The sequence below is a fragment of the Leucopleurus acutus genome (assembly GCF_964270905.1).
Source record: "Leucopleurus acutus genome assembly, chromosome: 11".
NCBI lineage: Eukaryota > Metazoa > Chordata > Mammalia > Artiodactyla > Delphinidae > Leucopleurus > Leucopleurus acutus.
In genome coordinates, this window is record NC_139152.1 from 58276287 (window position 1) to 58297501 (window position 21215).

Genomic DNA, 21215 nt, shown 5'->3' on the forward strand with positions numbered 1-21215 from the left:
ATGCACCCCAATGTTCATTGCAGCACTATTTACAATAGCCAGGACATGGAAGCAACCTAAATGTCCATCAACAGAGGAATGGATAAAAGAGATGTGGTACATATATACAATGGACTATTACTCAGCCATAAAAAGGAACAAAATTGGGTCATTTGTAGAGACATGGATGGACCTAGAGACTGTCATACAGAGTGAAGTCAGAAAGAGAAAAACAAATTAATGCATATATGTGGAATCTGAAAAAATTGGTGTAGACGATCTTATTTACAAAGCAGAAATAGAGACACAGACACAGAGAACAAATGTATGGAATACCAAGGAGGAAAGGGGAGGAGGGATGAATTGGGAGATTGGGATTGACATATATACACTATTGGTACTATGTATAAAATAGATAACTAATGAGAACCTACTGTATAGCACAGGGAGCTCTACTCAATGCTCTGTGGTGACCTAAATGAGAAGGAAATCCAAAAAAGAGGGGATATATGTATACATATAGCTGATTCACTTTGCTGTACAGTATAAACTAACATAATATTGTAAAGCAGCTATACTCCAATAAAAAGTTTTTAAAAATTTAAAAAAAAAAGAACTATTCACTAAAATCACTGTTTCCCTAGTGTTTGCTACAGAATTCCAGTCCAATTAGATGTTCTAAGAGTAAAAGAAGTAGGTATTCAATAAGTTTAGAAAATTCTATCACAAAAAATACTGATAAGATTATTCTCATCCATGTCTCCTTGTTCCCCTGTGCAAGATTTCCTCTGGGGGGTATATCCAGTCACAGAAGTGTTATGGCAGTGGGTTTGTGCACATGCCATGTCCCTAAATCCTCCTTCTGTCCCTAAATCTTCAGAATGGCTGCACAAACGTATACCCATCCAGCAGTGATGAAGGGTTCTTGATTCCCACAGCCTTGGCAGTACTTGATATTATCCAACTCTCTTTATCATTGCCATTCTCGTGTGCAAAGTTTTAATTTGCAGTTATCCAATCGAGCTTCTTTTCATTTGCTTTTTAGGTATTTTAGTTTTCCCCTTCTGTGAATTGTCACTTTGTATTATGTTTTAATCCTTTATTGGTTGTTCACATCCCAAACATCTTCTCCCATTGTGTTGATAGTTTCTTACACAAAACATGAAATCGTTAATTTTCATGTCATCAATTACACCATTTTTTTATGGTCTGTGCTTTTTTTTTTCACCTCATTTAAGAAATCCTTTCTCACTGTTTTTACAAAGACTTTCTCCAACATTACCTTATAATAGCTTTATAGTTTTGTCTTTTACCATTCGATCTTTATTCCAATGGGAGATTATTTTTGTATGATGTTGTGGTGTGAGTTTTGGGGCTGTTTTTTCTCCAAATATTTTGTCAGTTTTCAAAATCCTGTTTCTCCCATTTCCTCAATGATCTACCAACAACTCATCAAGTTCCCATACACACATGGATTTGTCTTAGATCATATCCTATTCTTTGTCTATTTGGCATTTCTAGAACCAGTATCCCACTGAATTACCATAGCTTGATAACATGTATTAATATCTGGTAAGATATTCTCCACATTGTTCTTCTTTCTAAGAATTAGTTTGGCTATGTGTGGATTTGTATGTGCCCAATTCACTGCTGATGGGGTTTTTTATTTTTATGCGTTTTTTTTGTTTTTGTTTTTGTTTCATTGAGATACAATTGACATACAACATTAGTTTTTCCTACTCCAGTCTACTTTTGTGTCCTTTAAAAAAGTTTTAAAATATTATCCATAACAACTTTTGCATCTTTAAGTCAGTTCCTATATATTTTATTTATTTCCTTTTGACAATTGTAAATATCATACTATGGTCTACCACTTTTGCTAACTGGCTATTGGTGTAAAAGGATTCTATTGGTTTTTGCTTATTGATTTGTGCTCAAGCAACCATGCTGAACTCTCTTTTTAGCGTTAATAGCTTGTCTGTTGATTCTCTTGAGTTTTCTATATAAATAATTAAACCATCTACACATATTGACAGTTTTGTCTCTTCCTTTCTAGTCTTAACCCTTATTTCTCTTACTTCTCATCTTTCATTGGCCAGGACATGCAGTCCTTTGTTGAACAGAAAGGGTCATAGCAGGCGTCCTTGTTTGTTACTGACCTTAAAGGGAAGGCTTCTAAGGTTTCTCTGTTAAGTGTGATGTTTGAACATTTCTACCAGATCTGCTACTTAGGCAACACAATGTCTAATGGTGCTTTTATTAATAAAGAAATCGAAAACTTTATTTTGGGAGATAGAATTTCTTGCCAATATAACACTAAGCTCCAAACTAAACTAAAAATTTGAACACATTTTCCAACTTAAAATGGTTTTAATTGTGCTTTTACCTCCTGGGTTTTCTCATTTCCCTTGGCCAAATTTTGACCATGGGGATAGAGAAACAGTATCATAGTCATCTGAAAAAGGGCTAAAATAATTTATGCTTTGAACTATAGATACACAAGTTCTATACCACTGTATACGAGGTGTGTAACTAGTGGAACTGGTTTTTACTATCATATATTAAGTTTTCACATTCATATTTTCAAGGAAGATCCACAACGACTGAGCCCACGAGCCACAACTACTGAAGCCCGCGTGCCTAGAGCCTGTGCTCCGCAACGAGAAGCCACTGCAATGAGAAGCCCGTGCACCACAACAAAGAGTAGCCCCCGCTCACCGCAACTAGAGAAAGCCCACGCGCAGCAACGAAGACCCAACGCAGCCAAAAATAAATAAATTAAATAAATAAATTAAAATAAATAAATTAAAATTCTGTACACATCATTTTTAAAGAGTTTTTAACAGGTAAATAAAGATAAATAAATGTTCACAGGTGGCCTTGAGCTTACCATTTGGGGTTCAAAAATCTGTGAGCTTGGAACTTATAAACCTGGAACTCAGAATATCTTTTCCAGTTGTAATAATTTTCTGCTTTATTTTCTGGTTCCTTGCATATATATCATCTCCCACTTGAAATTATAAACCCTTAGAAATCAAGGTCCACGTCAAATTCCTTATATTTCCTCACAAGACCTAGCACACTCAACTATACTATAAAATACAGTATATTTTATAGTTGATGTCAGGTATCAACTATAAAAATAAGTGCATAGGTGAATTAATTAATAAACTAGCAAAAGAAACTGATTAATGATGATGAGATTTCTAGCCCAGCCCAACTTAATTCCCCAGTTAAATTCAATGAGTATTTACTGATCAACTGCTCTGAGCCAGGCAGTTAAACCTTATAAAAATACAAGACCTACAGTGTAAAACCAAATAATCTAATCAGCATTGACTATGGGTTTGTTTTTTTTTTTTTAATACATTTTGAGTCCCCACATCTTTGGAGTGGAAAAACATGCTTGTCAATTCCATATTTGATATTCAATATTTGCATAAAGGAAAGCAACTTTCCACATCTTCAGAACACACATCCCTCTCTCTCTCTGTCTCTCTCTGTCTCTCTCTCTCACACACACACACATACACACACACACACACACACAGAAAACTAAGCAAAAAGATAACAATACAAAAAGGCATCTATTGGTCAATCATACCTAAATTTGATGCTGATTAGTTCACTGCTCAGATCTTTGTTTATCTGGCCATGACTTCACTCTCAATAAATAAAAAATAGTTTCCAATCGTATTTAAAACGGGAGGGAAAGCTCTTCCAGGGAATTTAATGCCCTTTTCACCTACCTCCAAAAGCCAGTTTAAAAAAGCAGGCATTTGCCAACCAAACCAACCAGGAACTGTAACAGAGACCACAGCACCATGTGGTCAGACATCTGAAATGCTGCTGACAACTCTTCCATTAGGACAGGTTACACTGCCATCATTAGCAAGTCATCAGTCAATCTGCTGAGAGTCATTTTCTATATCATTTCCTCTCTGAAGGCATGAAGGTCACATAGCACCATTGTGTTAAACAGCTCTGGGAAATCTGAAAAATGTTTAGGATGGAGAATATGACTTGGTGTATAATTTCCCACTTACAGTTTTACGCTATCAGACTAGCACACATGGTATTCTCATCACTAGCATCAAAAGTTCCATAAACGTATCATAAGTAATATAAGGCTCTATGGTTGTGATTTGCTTACAGTCACATCAAAAACAAAATTTAATGGTAGCTACCTAGTTCCAGGAGTCATTTATTCTCATTAGAAAACCAAAGCCAGCAATGATATAAGCAGAGCTGACAATCACTGCTTGGGAGAAACTCAGAACAATTGGGATGTCATTTGGCTGACTGTTAGTGGATATTGGGGTGGAAATTAGCCCAGACTTAGCTTATCCAGGTGCATCGTTTAAGTTTATTCCAGCTAAATCCTAACTTTTAGGGTGAGATTTAAAGAGAAACTCCCTACTCTCTCTAAAAGTTGAGGGATGTCTAAACACACGGCCTGTTCGTTCGTGTGGAATTACAAGACTTTTTTAAAACCTCTATTTGATGCTGTATGGATTTCAGATATTTTTCTTGGGTCTCTAGTTCTATAATCTGTTTCCTGAGAAGCTTTCCACGGCCAATTTTCTCATGAGAGAAGCTCAGTTTCAGGGACTAACAAAGCCCAAGTATCAAATTGAGGTCCAAAGTAAGCAGTCACCATAAAAGAATATTGATTAATAGATCCTTAGTCATTTCAAAATTATTAGTGATAGAATTTGTTGACCACTTTTGTAATAGCCACCAGTTCCCTAGTTGTAGTCCTGGAAAAACAGTATTAATGCAGTTGTTTATAAACTTTTTAAGAACGTTAAAAGTGATTTTATGTTAAAATAAATTAAACACAAAATAAATATTTAGCATTGTTATAATGCCTCATAGGACTCTAACATGGCTTTCAGGGTAGCAATGCTACTGCTTTTCCTCTTACTTCATAGATTCCTCCTTCGCCGTTACCTTTGCAGGTTCCTCCTCAACTTCCTGACCTCTTAACACTTAACTGGAATATTGAAGCACTTGTTCTTCAGTCGTCTCTCTATACATAGATCACTTCAACTTTCAGGGCTTCAAAGACCATCAAAAAGCCAGGGATGCCGAAATTTATAACACTAGTTCTAAACTCCAGACTCATACATCCAACTGCTTACTCAACATCTCCATTAGACTGAGTGCCTGACAGTTTAAACTCCCTGCCCTCCCACCCACTCCCCTCACAGTTTTCCTCATCTCTGTGAATAGCAACTTCTAGTTTCTCAGGCCAGGAACCTTGGGATCATCTTGATTCTCCTCTTTCCCTCACATCCTACATCCAATCCAACAGAAATTTTTCTTGGCTTCCCGCTCCCAAGTTAGCCAATAGAAAACTACTTGGCAATGAAAAAGGGCACACACACGCATGCACACACACACACACTGCAAGCACACAGGGATGAGTTTCAAAAATATTACTTGAGCCAAAGAAGTGAGACACAAAAGACTATATACAGTGGAGTTCATTTACGTGAAATTCAAGAACTAGCCAACCTAATCTATGGTGATAGAGATCAGAATAATCATTGCCTCTGGGAAGTTGCTGAAGGAATTGCTGAAACAACACCAAAGAATGTTAGGAAAATTAAAATGTTCTATAGTGTGATCTGGGCATTACAAGGATGCATACACATGCTAAAATCCATCAAACTGTTTACTTAGAATTTATAAGTTTTATTGAATATTAATCATACCTCAAATAAGTATTCATATGTGTGTAATATGTATTGCTATTTCCTTAGAAGGGTCAAAATGTTGGAGTATTTTGAAAAATTTAAATATGTAGTTCATAGATCCTCCCCAGCCAGCTCAACAAAAGCCAAAAGTAAGGATGGGATTATCTAGGAAAGACCTGTGGAAGAACCTCTTGTTTCACGGAATAATTTCCAACACATACACGAGAGACCCACAAGATTCTTGAGAATTTTACACAAACAGAACCAATCTGGACAAGCAGAATCAGTTTGGACAGAGAGAGGATGAATGAAAGGTTTTCCACAAGCAGAAAACAGACTGACAAAACTGTTCAGTTCCAAGTACATGCTACCCTTCATGAAAAAAATGACAACTCCAGAGGTGGAGGCCCAAGTCCAGAGGGTGGAACCAGAAACCACACTGGATTGTTCCAAGACCTTAGAACATAATGTCACCTGCCCTCCTGGATTCAAAATTGCTTGGGACTGGTGACCCCTTTTTTTCTTGCATTTTTCTCCCTTTTTGAGTGAGAAGGTCTATAACTTTTATCCCATGCCTGTCTCACAACTTTATTTTAGCACCAGCTAATTGTTTCTTGAGTTTCACAGGTTCATAAATAGAGAGAAATTGTGCCTCAGGATGGATTAGAGATGAGCATCTCACATATCTGGTTAGATTATGAGATCTGGGACTCTGAGCTAATGAGAGTTAGATGAGATTAGATTATTTGGACTTCAAGTTGCTGCTATAATACATTGAGACTTTGGGGAATGTTGGGATTGGGTGAATGAAACTCTGTGCCCATTAAACACTAACTCCCCTTCCTCACCCCTGCAGCCCCTGGGAACCACCATTCTACTTTCTGTCTCTACGAATTTGACTACTCTAGGTACCTCATATAAGTGAAGTCGAACAATGTTTATCCTTTTGTAACTGGCTTATTTCACTTAGCATAATGTCCTCAAGGTTCATCCATGTTGTCACATGTGTCAGAATTTCCCTTTTTTTTTTTTTTTTTGTGTGTGTGTGTGTGTGTTGCACGGGCCTCTCACAGTTGTGGCCTCTCCCGTTGCGGAGCACAGGCTCCAGATGCGCAGGCTCAGCGGCCATGGCTCACGGGCCCAGCCGCTCCGCGGCATGTGGGATCCTCCCGGACCGGGACACGAACACGTGTCCCCTGCATCGGCAGGCAGACTCTCAACCACTGCGCCACCAGGGAAGTCCTTCCCTCTCTTTTAATGCTGAATAATATTCCATCTTATGTATGTGTCCTATTTTGCTTCTCCATTCAACCATCAGTGGCCACTCGGGTTGCTTCCACCTTTTGGCTATTGTGAATAATGCTGCTATAAAAATGGGTGTACAAATATCTGTTCCACTCTCTGCTTTCATTTCTTTTGTGTGTATACCCAGAAGTGGAATTCTAGATCATATGGTAATTCTATGTTTAATTTTTTGAGGAATTTCCGTACTGTTTTTACAGCAGCTATACCATTTTATATTCTCACCCATAACACACAGAGGTTCTAATTTCTCCACACCCTTGTCAACACTTATTATTTCTGTTTGGTTGGTTCTTTCAATAATAGTCATCTTAATGTATGTAAAGTGGCATTTCGCTGTGGTTTTGATTTGCATTTCCCTAGTGATTAGTGATGTTGAACATCTTTTCATGTGCTATTGGCCATTTGTATATCTTCCTTGGAGAGATGTCTATTCAAGTCCTTTGACCATTTTTTTTTATTATTCAAACAGAAAGTCACAAAAATTATAATCATCCTCACATTGACCATTTTTTAATTGGGTTATTTTGCTGTTGTTGAACTGTAGAAGATCTTCGCATATTCAGGATATTAATCCCTTATCAGATATATGATTTGCAAAAATTTCTCCCATTCCAAGCATTGCCTTTTCACTCTGTTGATAATTTCCTTGGATGCACAAAACGTTTTCATTTTGATGAAGTCCAACTTATTACTTTTTCTTTCATCTCCTATGGCTTTGATGTCATATCCAAGAAATTATTGCCAAATCCAATGTCATGAGGTTTTGCCCTATGTTTTCTTCTAAGAGTTTTAGAGTTTTAGCTCTCACATTTAGGTCCATTGATCACATTTAGGTCCACTTGATCTATTTCAAGTTATTTTTATATATGGTGTAAGGTAAGGGTTCAATTTTATTATTTCACATGTGAATATACAGTTTTCCCAACATCATTTGATGAAAAGACTGTCCTTTTCCCATTGGATGGCCTTAGCATGCTATTTATGTCATTTTAATTAACTCACCTCATAATAAATTCTATTATAATTATTGAATAATAAAACTGCAGTCTATTACCTGGAATAATAAATTCACTTCTTCTTTTGAGTGGATACAGGCCATACCCACTTCTATCGACAGAGCAGAAAATCATTATACTATGCTGCTTCATGGATTTACTTTTCTAATTATTTGACTCTAAAAGGCACAATGCACTTTGTTATAGATCACCTATACTCAATTAATATAGAAAAATTTTGAATATTATAATAAAATAGAACAAATGTTTAAAGAAATGTCCTTAAGTTTCATACAGGAGAAATAAAATCTACCTAAAATAGGGAGTATAAAAAGTACTACAAATCAGTTGTCTGGATTCCTAGAGGAGTTAGACTCATTTCCTCAAGGTCAGCCCAAGAGTTATCCTGATTTTGTGTTTTCCTTCTTAAATTTTCCTTGCTCTACCATCCACCCCCATACTTTACCCTTACTATCCTCAGAGATCTCACTAACCTTATCAATCATAATTCAATATGTTTTAGTCACTAAGTTATCTAAAGGGAAGTAGAGGGCCTTATTGTGCTCATAAAAATAAAGCTATAGTGATGAAAGTAGATCCCTATTATTTGTAATTTTTAAAATCTGTATATGATTTGACCAAAAATACAGATAAAAGTAATGGTGGTAACAGAAATAGTAGTAGAAGTAGAGGAAGCTGACACCCTTTGACTTACAATGTGCTAAGAACTTAATATTAAATGTCATTTAATCCTCAAAATAACCCTATGATATAGGTACTATTATCAACCCATTCTAGAGTTGAGGAGACCAGGCCTTAGAGAGAATTTCATGCCCACATACCCCACGGATGAAATGGAAGAGACAGTATTCAAGTCCAAAGGCTGTGCCCTTACACAATTACATCAATGTTTCACAAGCTTTTATCAGTCAGATATGAGTTTCACGTGGTTGAAATATTTGTAGACAATCCGTATTTCTGTATTATTATTTACTTATATATTTCTTTAAAATCAAATCTTAAAAAAAAAAACCTTTATTTTTAAAGGTTTAAAAAGGAACAAAAAGAAGTCTTTAATGCTACATAAATACCTGCAAAGACTGAGTGTGAGACCTAGTCCCCCTCTTCAAATAAGAGATTCAAAGTGTCAGATGTTGTGTGATTAATGCCAAACTAAGCCTTTCTTTTGAACTAATTAGAAGAATCGAAAGAAAACTCAAAAGGAATGATTTACTTACTATCTGTTTTTAAGTTCATTATAGCTGATGATCATATAAAACAGACTGAGGAGTCCTGTACGTGTACTTCTTCATGGTACCTGCCCCTCACCTTGGGAGACGATCCTTTACCCTCTGTTGTGCTTGGATGTGCCATTATACCAACAGCAAGTTAACTCTCCTACCAAACAACTAGTGAGGTGTTTGTAACAGGAAGCTTCTCCAAACCCTCTTGTCTACTAAAGACAACAACAGTTAAGGAAAGAGTCTGGTGGAGGAAAGAGACAAGTTGACTTGCAAAGCCATGTAATAAGTGGTGGTAAATAGGTGTAACAGAAGGCCTAGGCCTTTAAAAACAAATGGAATTAAGAATTAAGGTATAATAATGTCCCACTTCATGCCTGAATTTAAAAGAAAAATATATAAGATCTATTGTAATAGGTTCCTATATATTTCATAAATTATAAATATATTAAAAATTTATACTTTTATCTCCACAAAGTATCCCAATTAATAATTTCATAGACACCATATCTTCAAGCACTCTAAGTATAAATCTATGCTACAATTTTTAACAAAGGGAAGGTAGTTCATTTTAAAAACCTAGCTGAGTACTGGCATCAATAGCTGAGAATTTCCTTCCTCCAGGCTGACCCAGTTGCAAGGCTAGAAGAGCATGGCTGCTCTCCAACCTGCCCCCGGGTCTCCTTACATCTTCACCCAACTGAAGTGACACAGCAGGACTTCTATTGTCACGCTGTCCTCTCTACCCTATGACTGTGTGGCAAGCATATTTAAGAACCTGTGAATTAAATTGTCTATTATCCAGAAGAACTTTGCATTTCTTGTTTAAATTTGTCCTGTTGAATTTTAACTATGAATAATTAATCAACTTCATCATTTAATGGCATTTTAAGCACCCATATGTGTTGAAGACTTTGTTTTTAAAAAAAAAAAGGATTTTTTACAAATTATACTAATATCGATATGAACAAACCTAAACTTACTTATAAAAAAAAATGAACAATAAAACAAACACTAGCCGATGCTAGAATTTTTTTTCCTAATAGTTGTTATTATGATTACTCAAGAGCAGAGGAATGAGTGAAAACCATAATTCATTTTAACTAAATGTAGAACACAGGCAGTGGTTACCTGAAGCAGATGTGCCAATGGGAAGACGGAGACATTTAGCCTAACTAGAAAGTACAATATTGGAGCATTACCTGCAGAATAGGTACCTTGGGTGAAAAGGGGAAGGCCATAAAGGGCTGAGGGAGCCCATACTGAGATTTGGAAGACAACTCCGACATGCGGGCTGCCCTGAAACAAAGATAAGACCCCAACATGGCCTCTAGGAGTTTACGGCACAGAACTGGAGCAGTAGCCAGACGTAAAAGTAGCGTCTTTTCTGAGGCCATAAAACATGGTGCTGCCTGAAGACTTAAGCTCGGTGAGGCAGTTGCTGTCCTGAAGTATGTACATAGTCTGCAAAGTGTCCTCTAGTGTCCAAAAGCTCTCACTGCATGTAAAAATAGAAACCTTTCTCCAGTCACAAGATCAAGGATCGCTCTCCCTGCCCACAGCCTGCTACTTGGTAGTCAATCTGGTGACTATTTTTCAAGGTTCCACATGGTTTTCCACTTAATCTTGATAATCAGTCAACAAAGCAAACAATGTAATTTAAAGCATCCTGATTTAACGGCCAAAAGGAGGCGACAGAGCATCTAAGAATATGGTCTGGAGTCTGACAGCCTGGGAGGGTAAAACCTTGCACTGCCACTTGCTGGCTTTGTGACCATGGATGAATGAATTAATTTTCTTGCTTTCAGCTGACACATCTGTAAAGTAGGGATAATAACATTATCACCTCATAGAATAACCATAATAATCCTAGGAGGTAATAAATATTATTAACCAAACCTGGAGCCAACCTACTTCAGAATCTTTTTCTTATGTTATAGTAAATTTCCCCCCTTCTTAAAGCTACTTTCAGTGTGTGCTTTCCACTATTATTTGCAGCTATTGCCAACCCACTGATAACACTGACTATTGTAAATGAGTATTTCAAATTACATTCTATAGTCTTCCCGTGGGCTGGATTTTAGCACACTACAGACTGTTCAATTATATAGATCATCTAACTCACTAGTTATACAAATGAGAAAACCAAGGCCCAAAGATATTAAGTGTCTTATCCCAGGTCACACAGCTGCCAGAGCTGGGACTGTCTAAAACTCAATATGCCTGGCTCCCAGTCCAGTGCCCTTTTATCACATAATTCATTTCATTCCTCTTCTCCATCCATAAAAGTCAACACAAATCACACTCCAAATCAGAGGCAGCAGAGAAAGCAACTATTTCTGCAACACAAGATGTGACAACAACTAACCACTTTTTAAAGGCAGATAATGGATTAACATGATATTATAATGAAAAGATATCGGAAGAACTACTGTGAAAGCAAAAGATCAGTCAGCTCAATAATGTTTGAAATATCACTGATCAGACCTTGATATACAGAAAAATATAAACAAATGGAGGAACCATTTTAATGTGCTTACTTACAACCAACCCATGATACTGCCTCTACCTGCTTCCCTGCCCTCGGTCCAGCCCTGTGGTTAAACTCACTAGCCCTATTACTAGCTCTTTAATTAGAACCTGGCTATCATTCTGCCTTCCCTCCAGTTTACATCCTGCTATCTCTTCTTCTTGAGTCTGGGGGAGTGAGGAATAGAAAGATGATATTTACATTTGCTATTGCTCTGGAACTATCTTTACACAGACCTTCACATGGAAAGTTCACTGTCATTCAGGTCTCAGCTGAAATGTCACCTCCTCCTCAGATGGGTCCTTTCTCTTGATAGCCTAAAGCAGCCCACTCTTATCTCCTTATCACATTACCCAGTTTTATTTTATCACAGTACTAGTTACTACCCGCTGTTTTCTTTTTTTCCATTAATTTTTGTATTTATTTCTTCTCATTTCCTCCAGCTAAAATGCGTACTATTAGATACCCTGACTGTCAGCAGCATTGTAACTCCAGGAGGTAAAGCAGTGACTGAGAATAAGTACTCAATAAATGTTAGCTGAGCATTGCCTAAGTTTACACTGTTAGTTCCAGAGCCAAGATTAAAATTCAGATGTCTAGCCACCAATTCTTTTCACTGCATTCTGACTTCTACATGACTTTATCTTGGAACATAATAAATTTTTTTAAACATCTTTATTGGAGTATAATTGCTTTACAATGCTGTATTAGTTTCTGCTTTATAACAAAGTGAATCAGCTATACATATACATATATCCCCATATCCCCTCCCTCTTGCGTCTCCCTCCCACCCTCCCTATCCCACCCCTCTAGGTGGTCACAAAGCACTGAGCTGATCTCCCTGTGCTATGCGGCTGCTTCCCACTAGCTATCTATTTTACATTTGGTAGTGTATATATGTCCATGCCACTCTCTCACTTTGTCCCAGCTTACCCTTCCCCCCGCCGTGTCCTCAAGTCCATTCTCTACATCTGCATCATTATTCCTGTCCTGCCCCTAGGTTCTTCATAACCTTTTTTTTTTTAGCTTCCATATATATGTGTTAGCATACGGTATTTGTTTTTCTCTTCCTGACTTACTTCACTCTGTATGACAGACTCTAGGTCCATCCACCTCACTACAAATAACTCAATTTCATTACTTTTTATGGCTGAGTAATATTCCATTGTATATATGTGCCACATCTTCTTTATCCATTCATCTGTCGATGGACACTTGGTTGCTTCCATGTCCTGGCTATTGTAAATAGAGCTGCAATGAACATTGTGGTACATGACTCTTTTTGAATTATGGTTTTCTCAGGGTATATGCCCAGGAGTGGGACTGCTGCGTCATATGGTAGTTCTATTTGTAGTATTTTAAGGAACCTCCATACTGTTCTCCATAGTGGCTGTATCAATTTACATTCCCACCGAATATAATAAATTTTAACATGTGCTACTTACTTTACCTATATTGACCTCTACCTACTACCTCCTTTAAATTAAAAGTAGAGTTACCTTTTAAGGCCTACTTTATTTTCACCATGGTGCTTTTTTTTTAAATCACACAATCAAATTTAATCAATCCTTTCTCAGTGTTAGTATAACATGTTTATTATATTTCATTTTGGAAACTTAACTTACCTTGTTTTTCATCTGGTTCTCCTGACTCTTAGCTTATCTTCTTTTTTATCTAGACTATAAATTGTCTGAAGATAGTGATGGTGTCTAATTCTTTTTCATTTTTCCCTATGCCTATCAGACTGTCTTAAATATAGAAGTTATTCAATAAATTCTTGCTGAATTAAATTATTTTCTCTCTACACAAAGATCTTGTTGATTTCCAGAGATGTTGGGTGGTCAAAATACAATAAAAAGCACTCAAGGAGGCAGAACAACCTGTTTGTTGACAATAATGATATTTCCAGGGAATATATCGGAACAACTAAGGTTCAAGGCAATATTCCACACATTCTAGAATGAATTCCATGGAGGAATAAATTGCATCTCACTGACTCAGAACCTATAAATATTTTTCAAGTAATATCTACACAGGATATTGAATTCCAAACAACTTTTGAAAACCACTAATCATTCACATTCTTCCCCAAATGTCACACAGTGTAAAACTGATGGATCTTTTGTGACCTGATGACATTTGTCTCCATTTCTGAAGGCATTATAATGGAAATGTGGTCTTCTATCATCCTGCTACAGTTGGTATAAATCCACTAGATACTTTTTAAAAATATTTTGGGAACACACAGTCATGCAAACCAATGTCTGCCTGTCCCAGCAGGGGATAGTAAAAGACTTTACAAACACCAGATGGGATTTAACAGCATTAGTAAAACATAAAATGCTCCAAGAGTGCTAAGTCACTTCACGAACAACTCAAAGCAAATATATTTAATTTCCATTATACATATTTTTCTTTCTTAAGAAATTCTAAAATTTTCCAATAAAAGTTTTATCATAGTCCTCTGACACTTAATTTCTCTTAAAATTAAATTATAATTATTTACCCTTTGGACACTATGCACAGATTATTATTTGTGGATATATTAACAACTTTCTAATTTTACCACAAGTATAGAACATATGGAGTTCTAAATAAGCAGTCACCTGATTTCAATATTTAAATGCTTGCTTCACCAGAAATCCAACAGTCTAACGTGCCTTTTTATTCTTGTCATATCTAACTTTAACCTTGTAACTATGCAGGAGTTGATATTTTGACAAATATTTTACAAAATAGTAATTGCAAATCATTTAACAAAATATGACCTAGAAAGACATTACTACCTAATTTTTTTTAAATATGATTTTCTTGGACTTTTCAGGGAATATAATATTGTCATAAAATGGAGTCAATTTTCTATTCAAGGCGAGCAGAAGCACAGATAACCCTCCCCACTCCAAAAGAAATTACTCATGCAGTTGGATTTTATTGTGTGTTTTACTCAAATAACAAGCAGCCAGGTTGAGGGTAAGAAGAGACAGGATGTCTACAAATGTTCTTTACTATTGTTTTACTTAGATTAACATTAGAAAATGATTCTCTTTGCCTAACCACCTCTCAGAAATGGTTGCAATCCAGAAGAAAGCAGTTGAAAGTCAATCTGAGATTAAATTTTAGCTGCATATAATATAGTAAGTGTATAATCCACAAACAAGGCAACTCAAGAAAAAAAAGGGGAATTCCCTGGCAGTCCAGGGGTCAGGACTCTGCGCTCTCACTGCCAGGGGCCCGGGGTTCAATCCCTGGTCGGGGAACTAAGATCCCACATGCGGCACAGTCAAAAAAAAAAAAGAAAAAAAATGTATTCGGGCGGCCCACCCCATGGACCACAGCCATGCCTACGAGCAGAGATGCAGCCTTCCATCCTCTGAACCACCACCCTTATCTCAGATAAGAAACAATTCAAAGCAATAAAATGCTATAACAGCAGTCAGAGCAGCGGGAGTCAAACACCTGCTAGCTCACTTGATGACAGTCCCCAAACAGAGGTCAAGGTTATGAATCTGCTCAAACATGAGGTCAAGAAAGTGTCTCTGTTCACAGACAGTATCTTTTTTCTTTGACCGCACTGCGCCACACGTAGGATCTTAGTTCCCCAACCAGGGATCAAACCCATGCCTCCTGCATTGGAAGCGTGGAGTCCTAACCACTGGACCTCCAGGGAAGTCCTGACAGACAGTATCTTTAATCTCAAAGAGAATGAACTTCACAAAAAAGCAAATCTAATTATGTCAATCTCCTATTTAAAACTCTTCAACGGCTACCCTCTGACCTCAGGAGAAAGTTCGAACTCCCTAGCACGCCATCCAAAGCCTTCAGGACCTGGGTCAGCTTATTTCTCTGGCTTGTCTCTCAGCCTTTCCCCTCCCTGCATCAAGGCTGCTCAGCAACAGACAATTCCCCACAAACATGCTAATCCTTCAACCTAGCACACCCTTCCCTCAGCTTCTCCTGACTTATTTCCATCCATAGCCCAGGGGTCCACTTAGAGGGCAGCTTCTCCAGGAGTCCTGCATCCCCAAAGTCTTGGGAGAGCAGAAAATCCTCCCGCAAGCTGCTCCCAGTGCTTTAATCCATATCCCATGGATCTCACTGTATTCAAATTGTAAGGCAGTTTGTTTGTCTCCACTGCTGGCCTGTGTTATTTAATCCTTCTGAAAACCAATGAGGTAGGCCTTACTGTGCCATTGTACAGATTAAGAAACAAAGACTCAGAGATAACTTACTTGAGGTCACTTATTTCATGGTGGGAGAAGAACTAAAACCCTGCACCTTCCCTTAACTATCATACTATGAGGCCACCCAGGGTAGAGCCTTAATCCAAGCATTATGAATTGTTATTATATTAAACAAGATTGTAGAGAGAGAAAATGCTTAGCATAGGACCTGTGACATATACTATGTGCTCAATAAATATGAGCCATCATCATCGCCATCATAATCATTATTAGCATTAGCTTTATCACTGTTTGGTCAAAGTTCATCTCTTTCAACGCAAAACTCCAGGAATCCTGCCAAACCCAGGATCTTTCCAAACAATGAGATCAATCATTAAGTGATGGTTTTCTCAAACTACTTCCCCTGCTTTTCTTCCTTAGAAGTCTTTAAAACCAACCTGTATTATGCTTCTAAAAAAGACAAAAAGAGGTTGCTCTCAAATGAAATCCCTTTTCACTTCCTTCCACCAGCACTCATTCCTTGGTTATTGAGGGTTACATTAAAGAGTCTAAAAAAGTATGTGTTTCACATCTTTGGTGTCGTTATTCTATCACTGTTTTAGCGTGATATCCATCTTGATCCTTTTGGCTTGACCTAAGCCCATTATATGTGAGGCCAAGGTAGAGTGAATTTTTACAAAACTCTTTATTTCTTTAGGGATGTGAAACTGAACCTTGTCCCAATGGCAGCAGCATCTATTTAAAGACAATCTGATTTTGTAGGAACTTAGATGGAAAACAATGAAAACAGGAACTGTCTGCTATTAAATATGTTTCCTGTAACCCAAGCTCAGTAAATTGAGTCTCTTGGTTTTGCTGTTGTTCCACCTCTGGGAGTCCTGTTTAAATCAACAGGGTTTTGTGAGTACAGATCAATGGCAGGATTTTCAGTTTCACAGAGAAACAAAGCTTTCCAGGAGAAAGAATCGGCCAGTGCACAGCAAGTACAGTGTCTTAATTGAAAATGCTCTTTCAAGCTCTGAAAACTTGTGTTAGTTCATTGAATCTGGGATTTGTTCCTCCACACTGAAAGCTAAGTGCACAATTTAACATACTTGGCATTTTCTTTTTTAAGGGCGATCCAAACTTTGAAATGCCTCTTGCATTACAGGTCCAAAGAGCCCTCATGAAAAAATAAAATAAAACCTTTGGTTATCAACTTATTCACAGTAGCAGATTGGAGCTGCAGTTTATAACTTTCAATTTCCTGAGAGCAAATGTAAGATATTTAGCCAAAAATATTCCAATTTATAAGTGATCATACAACTTTTTCTATCAGCTCCCATATTGGAGATTCAGCTTCTTGATTTAGAATTCAGAGTTTTATTTTAAATTGATGGGTAAAAGAGTGAAGAGTGAAAACTTGGCCACATCTCCGGACACTAGACAGTGGATCCAACGATAGCTCCTGGGTATAGGAAGGGTAAGTCTTGCATTGTGCACACAGGGCTGGGAACTGGGCAGGACAAAAGCAAGCAGAGAAGAATTGAGGAGGTAATAGAATGGCAGTCCAAGAGGAGGGTGGAACAGAGGAGAAATCTTGAGGTACCATCTTCAACTACCAGCATCTATGTAAAGATGAAAAAAGTGCTTCGTTCCATATCTAATCTCAACCCTATATTGCAAGTTCTAGAGATAAAGTGGGAACTTCTCAGCCATCAAGGGACGAATCCCAAAGCACTAGGCACTCTCCACCTCCTCTGTCTCTGAGAAGCTGACAGAGCTCCAAGATCTGGGAGATGATTTTGGACTATTCCCAGATCTCCAGGCCTCTGGAAACCTCAGAAGGGACCACAGAGTCCCACTCAGTGCTGCCTTCCCGTCCATCCCAATGTGGAGAAAAGACATCACATTCTCCATTCTACTCTCTTACCTTCATGTACAAAATGCTCAAGGCTCTCATAACACAGCCTTAGTATCCCAGAGTTGAGCTCAAAAATCTTTACATACATGGAAGCCATGCATTTTTCTCTGAGTATCATTTTTGTCTCTATTGTACCAAGAACTTAAGATTCATAGTATCTTTCCCTAAATCCCATGAGTATAATTTTTTAAAGCATGGGCGGGAAACGGATTGACCATTTTAATGGTGTAAGCACGGGATTTACATGCATTTTTCCAGGTTTTCTGAGAAGAATGGGAATAAAATTTTTTCAAAGTAAAAAAGAATTTCAGAATGCCTAAAGGAAGCTACATAAATAAATAATCTTTTATGTCTAATGCAGCGCTTATTAACATGGACTCCTATGGCCTTCAATGCTTCAATACACGACTACCCGGAAAGTTTATGCAAATTTAGGGTGCATACACATTTTAGTATTTTATGTAGACAGGGCTCATTGCTTTTATAAAATTTTAAATATGGTAGATGGCCCCCCAAAACAAGTTTTAGAGGAGTTAAATTAACAAGAAGTGCAAATTTTCTATTTCATACTATCTTTCAGCCCTTCAATGCCACAAAATTTTTGCCATGGTTGAGCACTTTGCATCTGAAGACAGAGCTGTAGATTGAAGATTCTGCTGATTGAAGACATTGATAAAATAGCAGCCGTCTTGATTGTTTATCCTGTTCTCTTCCTGCTTTCTACAGGAGCCCCAAGTTAATGAAATACCCATTCCAAGAGCAATCTCTACACCTACAGACCTATTTGTAGTTCCAGTGCCAGGTTCAGAGAGCTGAGAGTAAGTTAGACTCAATAATAGCCAGTATTTACTGAGAGCTCCTGATCTATGTACCAGGCACTCCGTGAAGCATTTTTTCTCACTCGGTCTCCATAACAATCCCATTAGATTACTACTGTTAGTATTCCCATTTCACGCATGAGAGTTAGAAAATTAAGTCTTTGCCCAAGGTTATGCAATGAGAAAGTGGTAAGACCAAAAATCTAAACCCAGATGGTCTGACTCCAGAATCAACAGTCTAAGCCATTGTGATACGCTTCTCCAGACGTTTTCCAGGAATATCACTGAGGAAGCAGGCAATCGAGACAGCACTTCTGTTTTTCATCCTGACCTAGTATTTCTGAGCTGAGCAAGAATTTGGACATCATCTCATCACCCATCTTTACAGGGGAGAAAACCAGAGAGATTTCACAGTATAATGAAGAAGAGATAGATGGAGCAGCAATAAAAAAGCAAATGGGGACAATGCAAAAATACACACGTATAATAGAAGAAAGTGTAATTGATAAAGCACATTTATTAAATGGAAGTTATCTTTATCTGAAGTACTACTTTTTTAAAATGGAAGTTATCTTTATCTGAAGTACTACTTTTTTTTTAGCGGTACGCGGGCCTCTCACTGTCGCGGCTTCTCTCGTTGCGGAGCACAGGCTTCGGACGCGCAGCCTCAGCGGCCATGGCCCACGGGCCCAGCCGCTCCGCGGCATGCGGGATCCTTCTTGGCCGGGGTACGAACCCGTGTCCCCTGCATCGGCAGGCAGACTCTCAATCACTGCGCCACCAGGGAAGCCCTGAAGTACTACTTTTAAAATCTATCCAAGAGAGCATTGTGTAAGAAGGTAAAAAGGTACACCCATTTTGGAAAACAATTTGACAGTCCCTCAAAATGTTAAACAGATATGACCCAACAATTCTATTCAAGTATACACCCAAGAGAACTGAAAACACATGTCCACATAAAAACGTGTACACTAATGTCTAATGTTCATAGCAGCATTGTTCATATGCCAAAAAATAGAAACAATAATCCAAATGTCCAGCAATTAATAAATAGATAAATGAAGTGTGGTATATCTATACGGTGGGAGACTATCTGCCAGTAAAAAGCAATGAAACTTTGGTACGTGCTACAATATGGGTGAACCTCAAAAACATTATGCTCAGTGAAGTAAGGCAATCACAAAAGACCACATATTGTATGATCCCGTTTATACAAAATGTCCAAAATAGGTAAGTGACAAGAGACAGAAAGATTAGTTAGTGGTTACCAGGCGCTAAGGGCAGGGAGGAATGGAGTGAGAAATAAGGAATTATAGCTAATGGATAGAAGTTTTATTTGTAGGGTGATGAAAATGTTCTATAATTAGATTATGGTGATGGTTGCACAGCTCTGTAAATATACTAAAAATATTGAACTGTAGGGCTTCCCTGGTGGCGCAGTGGTTGAGAGTCCGCCCCCCTATGCTAGGGGATGCGGGTTCGTGCCCCAGTCCAGGAAGGTCCCACATGCCGCGGAGCGGTTAGGCCCGTGAACCATGGAGCGGTTAGGCCCATGAGTCACGGCCGCTGAGCCTGCGCGTCCGGAGCCTGTGCTCCGCAAGGGGAGAGGCCGCAACAGTGAGAGGCCCGCGTACCGCAAAAGCAAACAAACAAAAAAACTATTGAACTGTAAATTTTAAGAGGGTGAACTTTATGGCATGTAAATTATATCTCAACATGGCTGTTAAAAATTGTTTTAAAATTAGCATGTGTGCTTCCTACCTTTACCATGAGGAGTGTAACAGCAACGGTAAAGTCGTTTCATCCCCACCTTTCAGCCATACTGCTTGCACTCTCTTCATCTGTCTTCCGGTAAAAGCATCACTCACGACCAGCAGGGGGAGCTCAAACGATAGCTTTATCCGTTCTCTGCTCCCAATCACAAACAGCTGTGAGGGCAGAAAGAATATTTTCAAATTTAGAGAAAATGAAAGATAGTTGAGTTTTATCCTTACTTATCCCCACCAAAAGGATTGAAAAGTTGATACGAGCATTCATCTCTTTAAAACAAACCCACATCGATCCTCTTACACATCTCAGCTTTTCAATTACATTGTATTCTCCATAACACAAGAATATCTAGATTATAATAGGATAGACTATGATGTTTGACCGAATACTTCTGTGCTCTTTCCCTATAAATTGCTTTTAAAACAGTCAGTGAAATCCAGCAGAAGAACAAAAAGTTAGCATCCTATGTATAGAATGTCTTTATCATTACACGCTACCTAGTTGCACCTCCCATCTTTGCTCCAGCTCTGGGATCAACTGATTTGTAATATTATCACAGTGCTTAGGATTTTAGTGCAAAATAAATGTTAGCTATTTTTGTTGCATTCCAGGCTGAGAAACAGCTTTTGAAAGGGCATTTATTTATTCAAGAAAGTTTATTGAATATCTACTATAAGCTAGTCAGTGGTAGGGAAAAAACAGGTATAGAAACTGTCTTCATGGCTTGTACTCAGGTGGGGGAAAGGTGATATTAAACAAACATATAAATAAGATGTAATCCTAAATTATAA

The 21215-nt window shown here is 37.9% G+C and overlaps 1 protein-coding gene across 3 annotated transcripts in view; it reads right to left on the reverse strand.

The window, feature by feature from the left end:
- Positions 1–20578, reverse strand: part of LOC309969064 (uncharacterized protein) — a 189772-nt gene extending 169194 nt beyond the window's left edge. For all 3 annotated transcript variants that reach the window (XR_014326606.1, XR_014326607.1, XM_082850605.1), the window contains exon 1: positions 20465–20578. Coding sequence is in view for 1 of the 3 variants with exons in the window: in XM_082850605.1 (XP_082706731.1) it covers positions 20465–20475 (11 nt within the window). In the remaining 2 variants the exon portion in view is untranslated. The remainder of the gene's footprint in view (positions 1–20464) is intronic.
- Between the last annotated feature and the right edge of the window lie 637 nt (positions 20579–21215).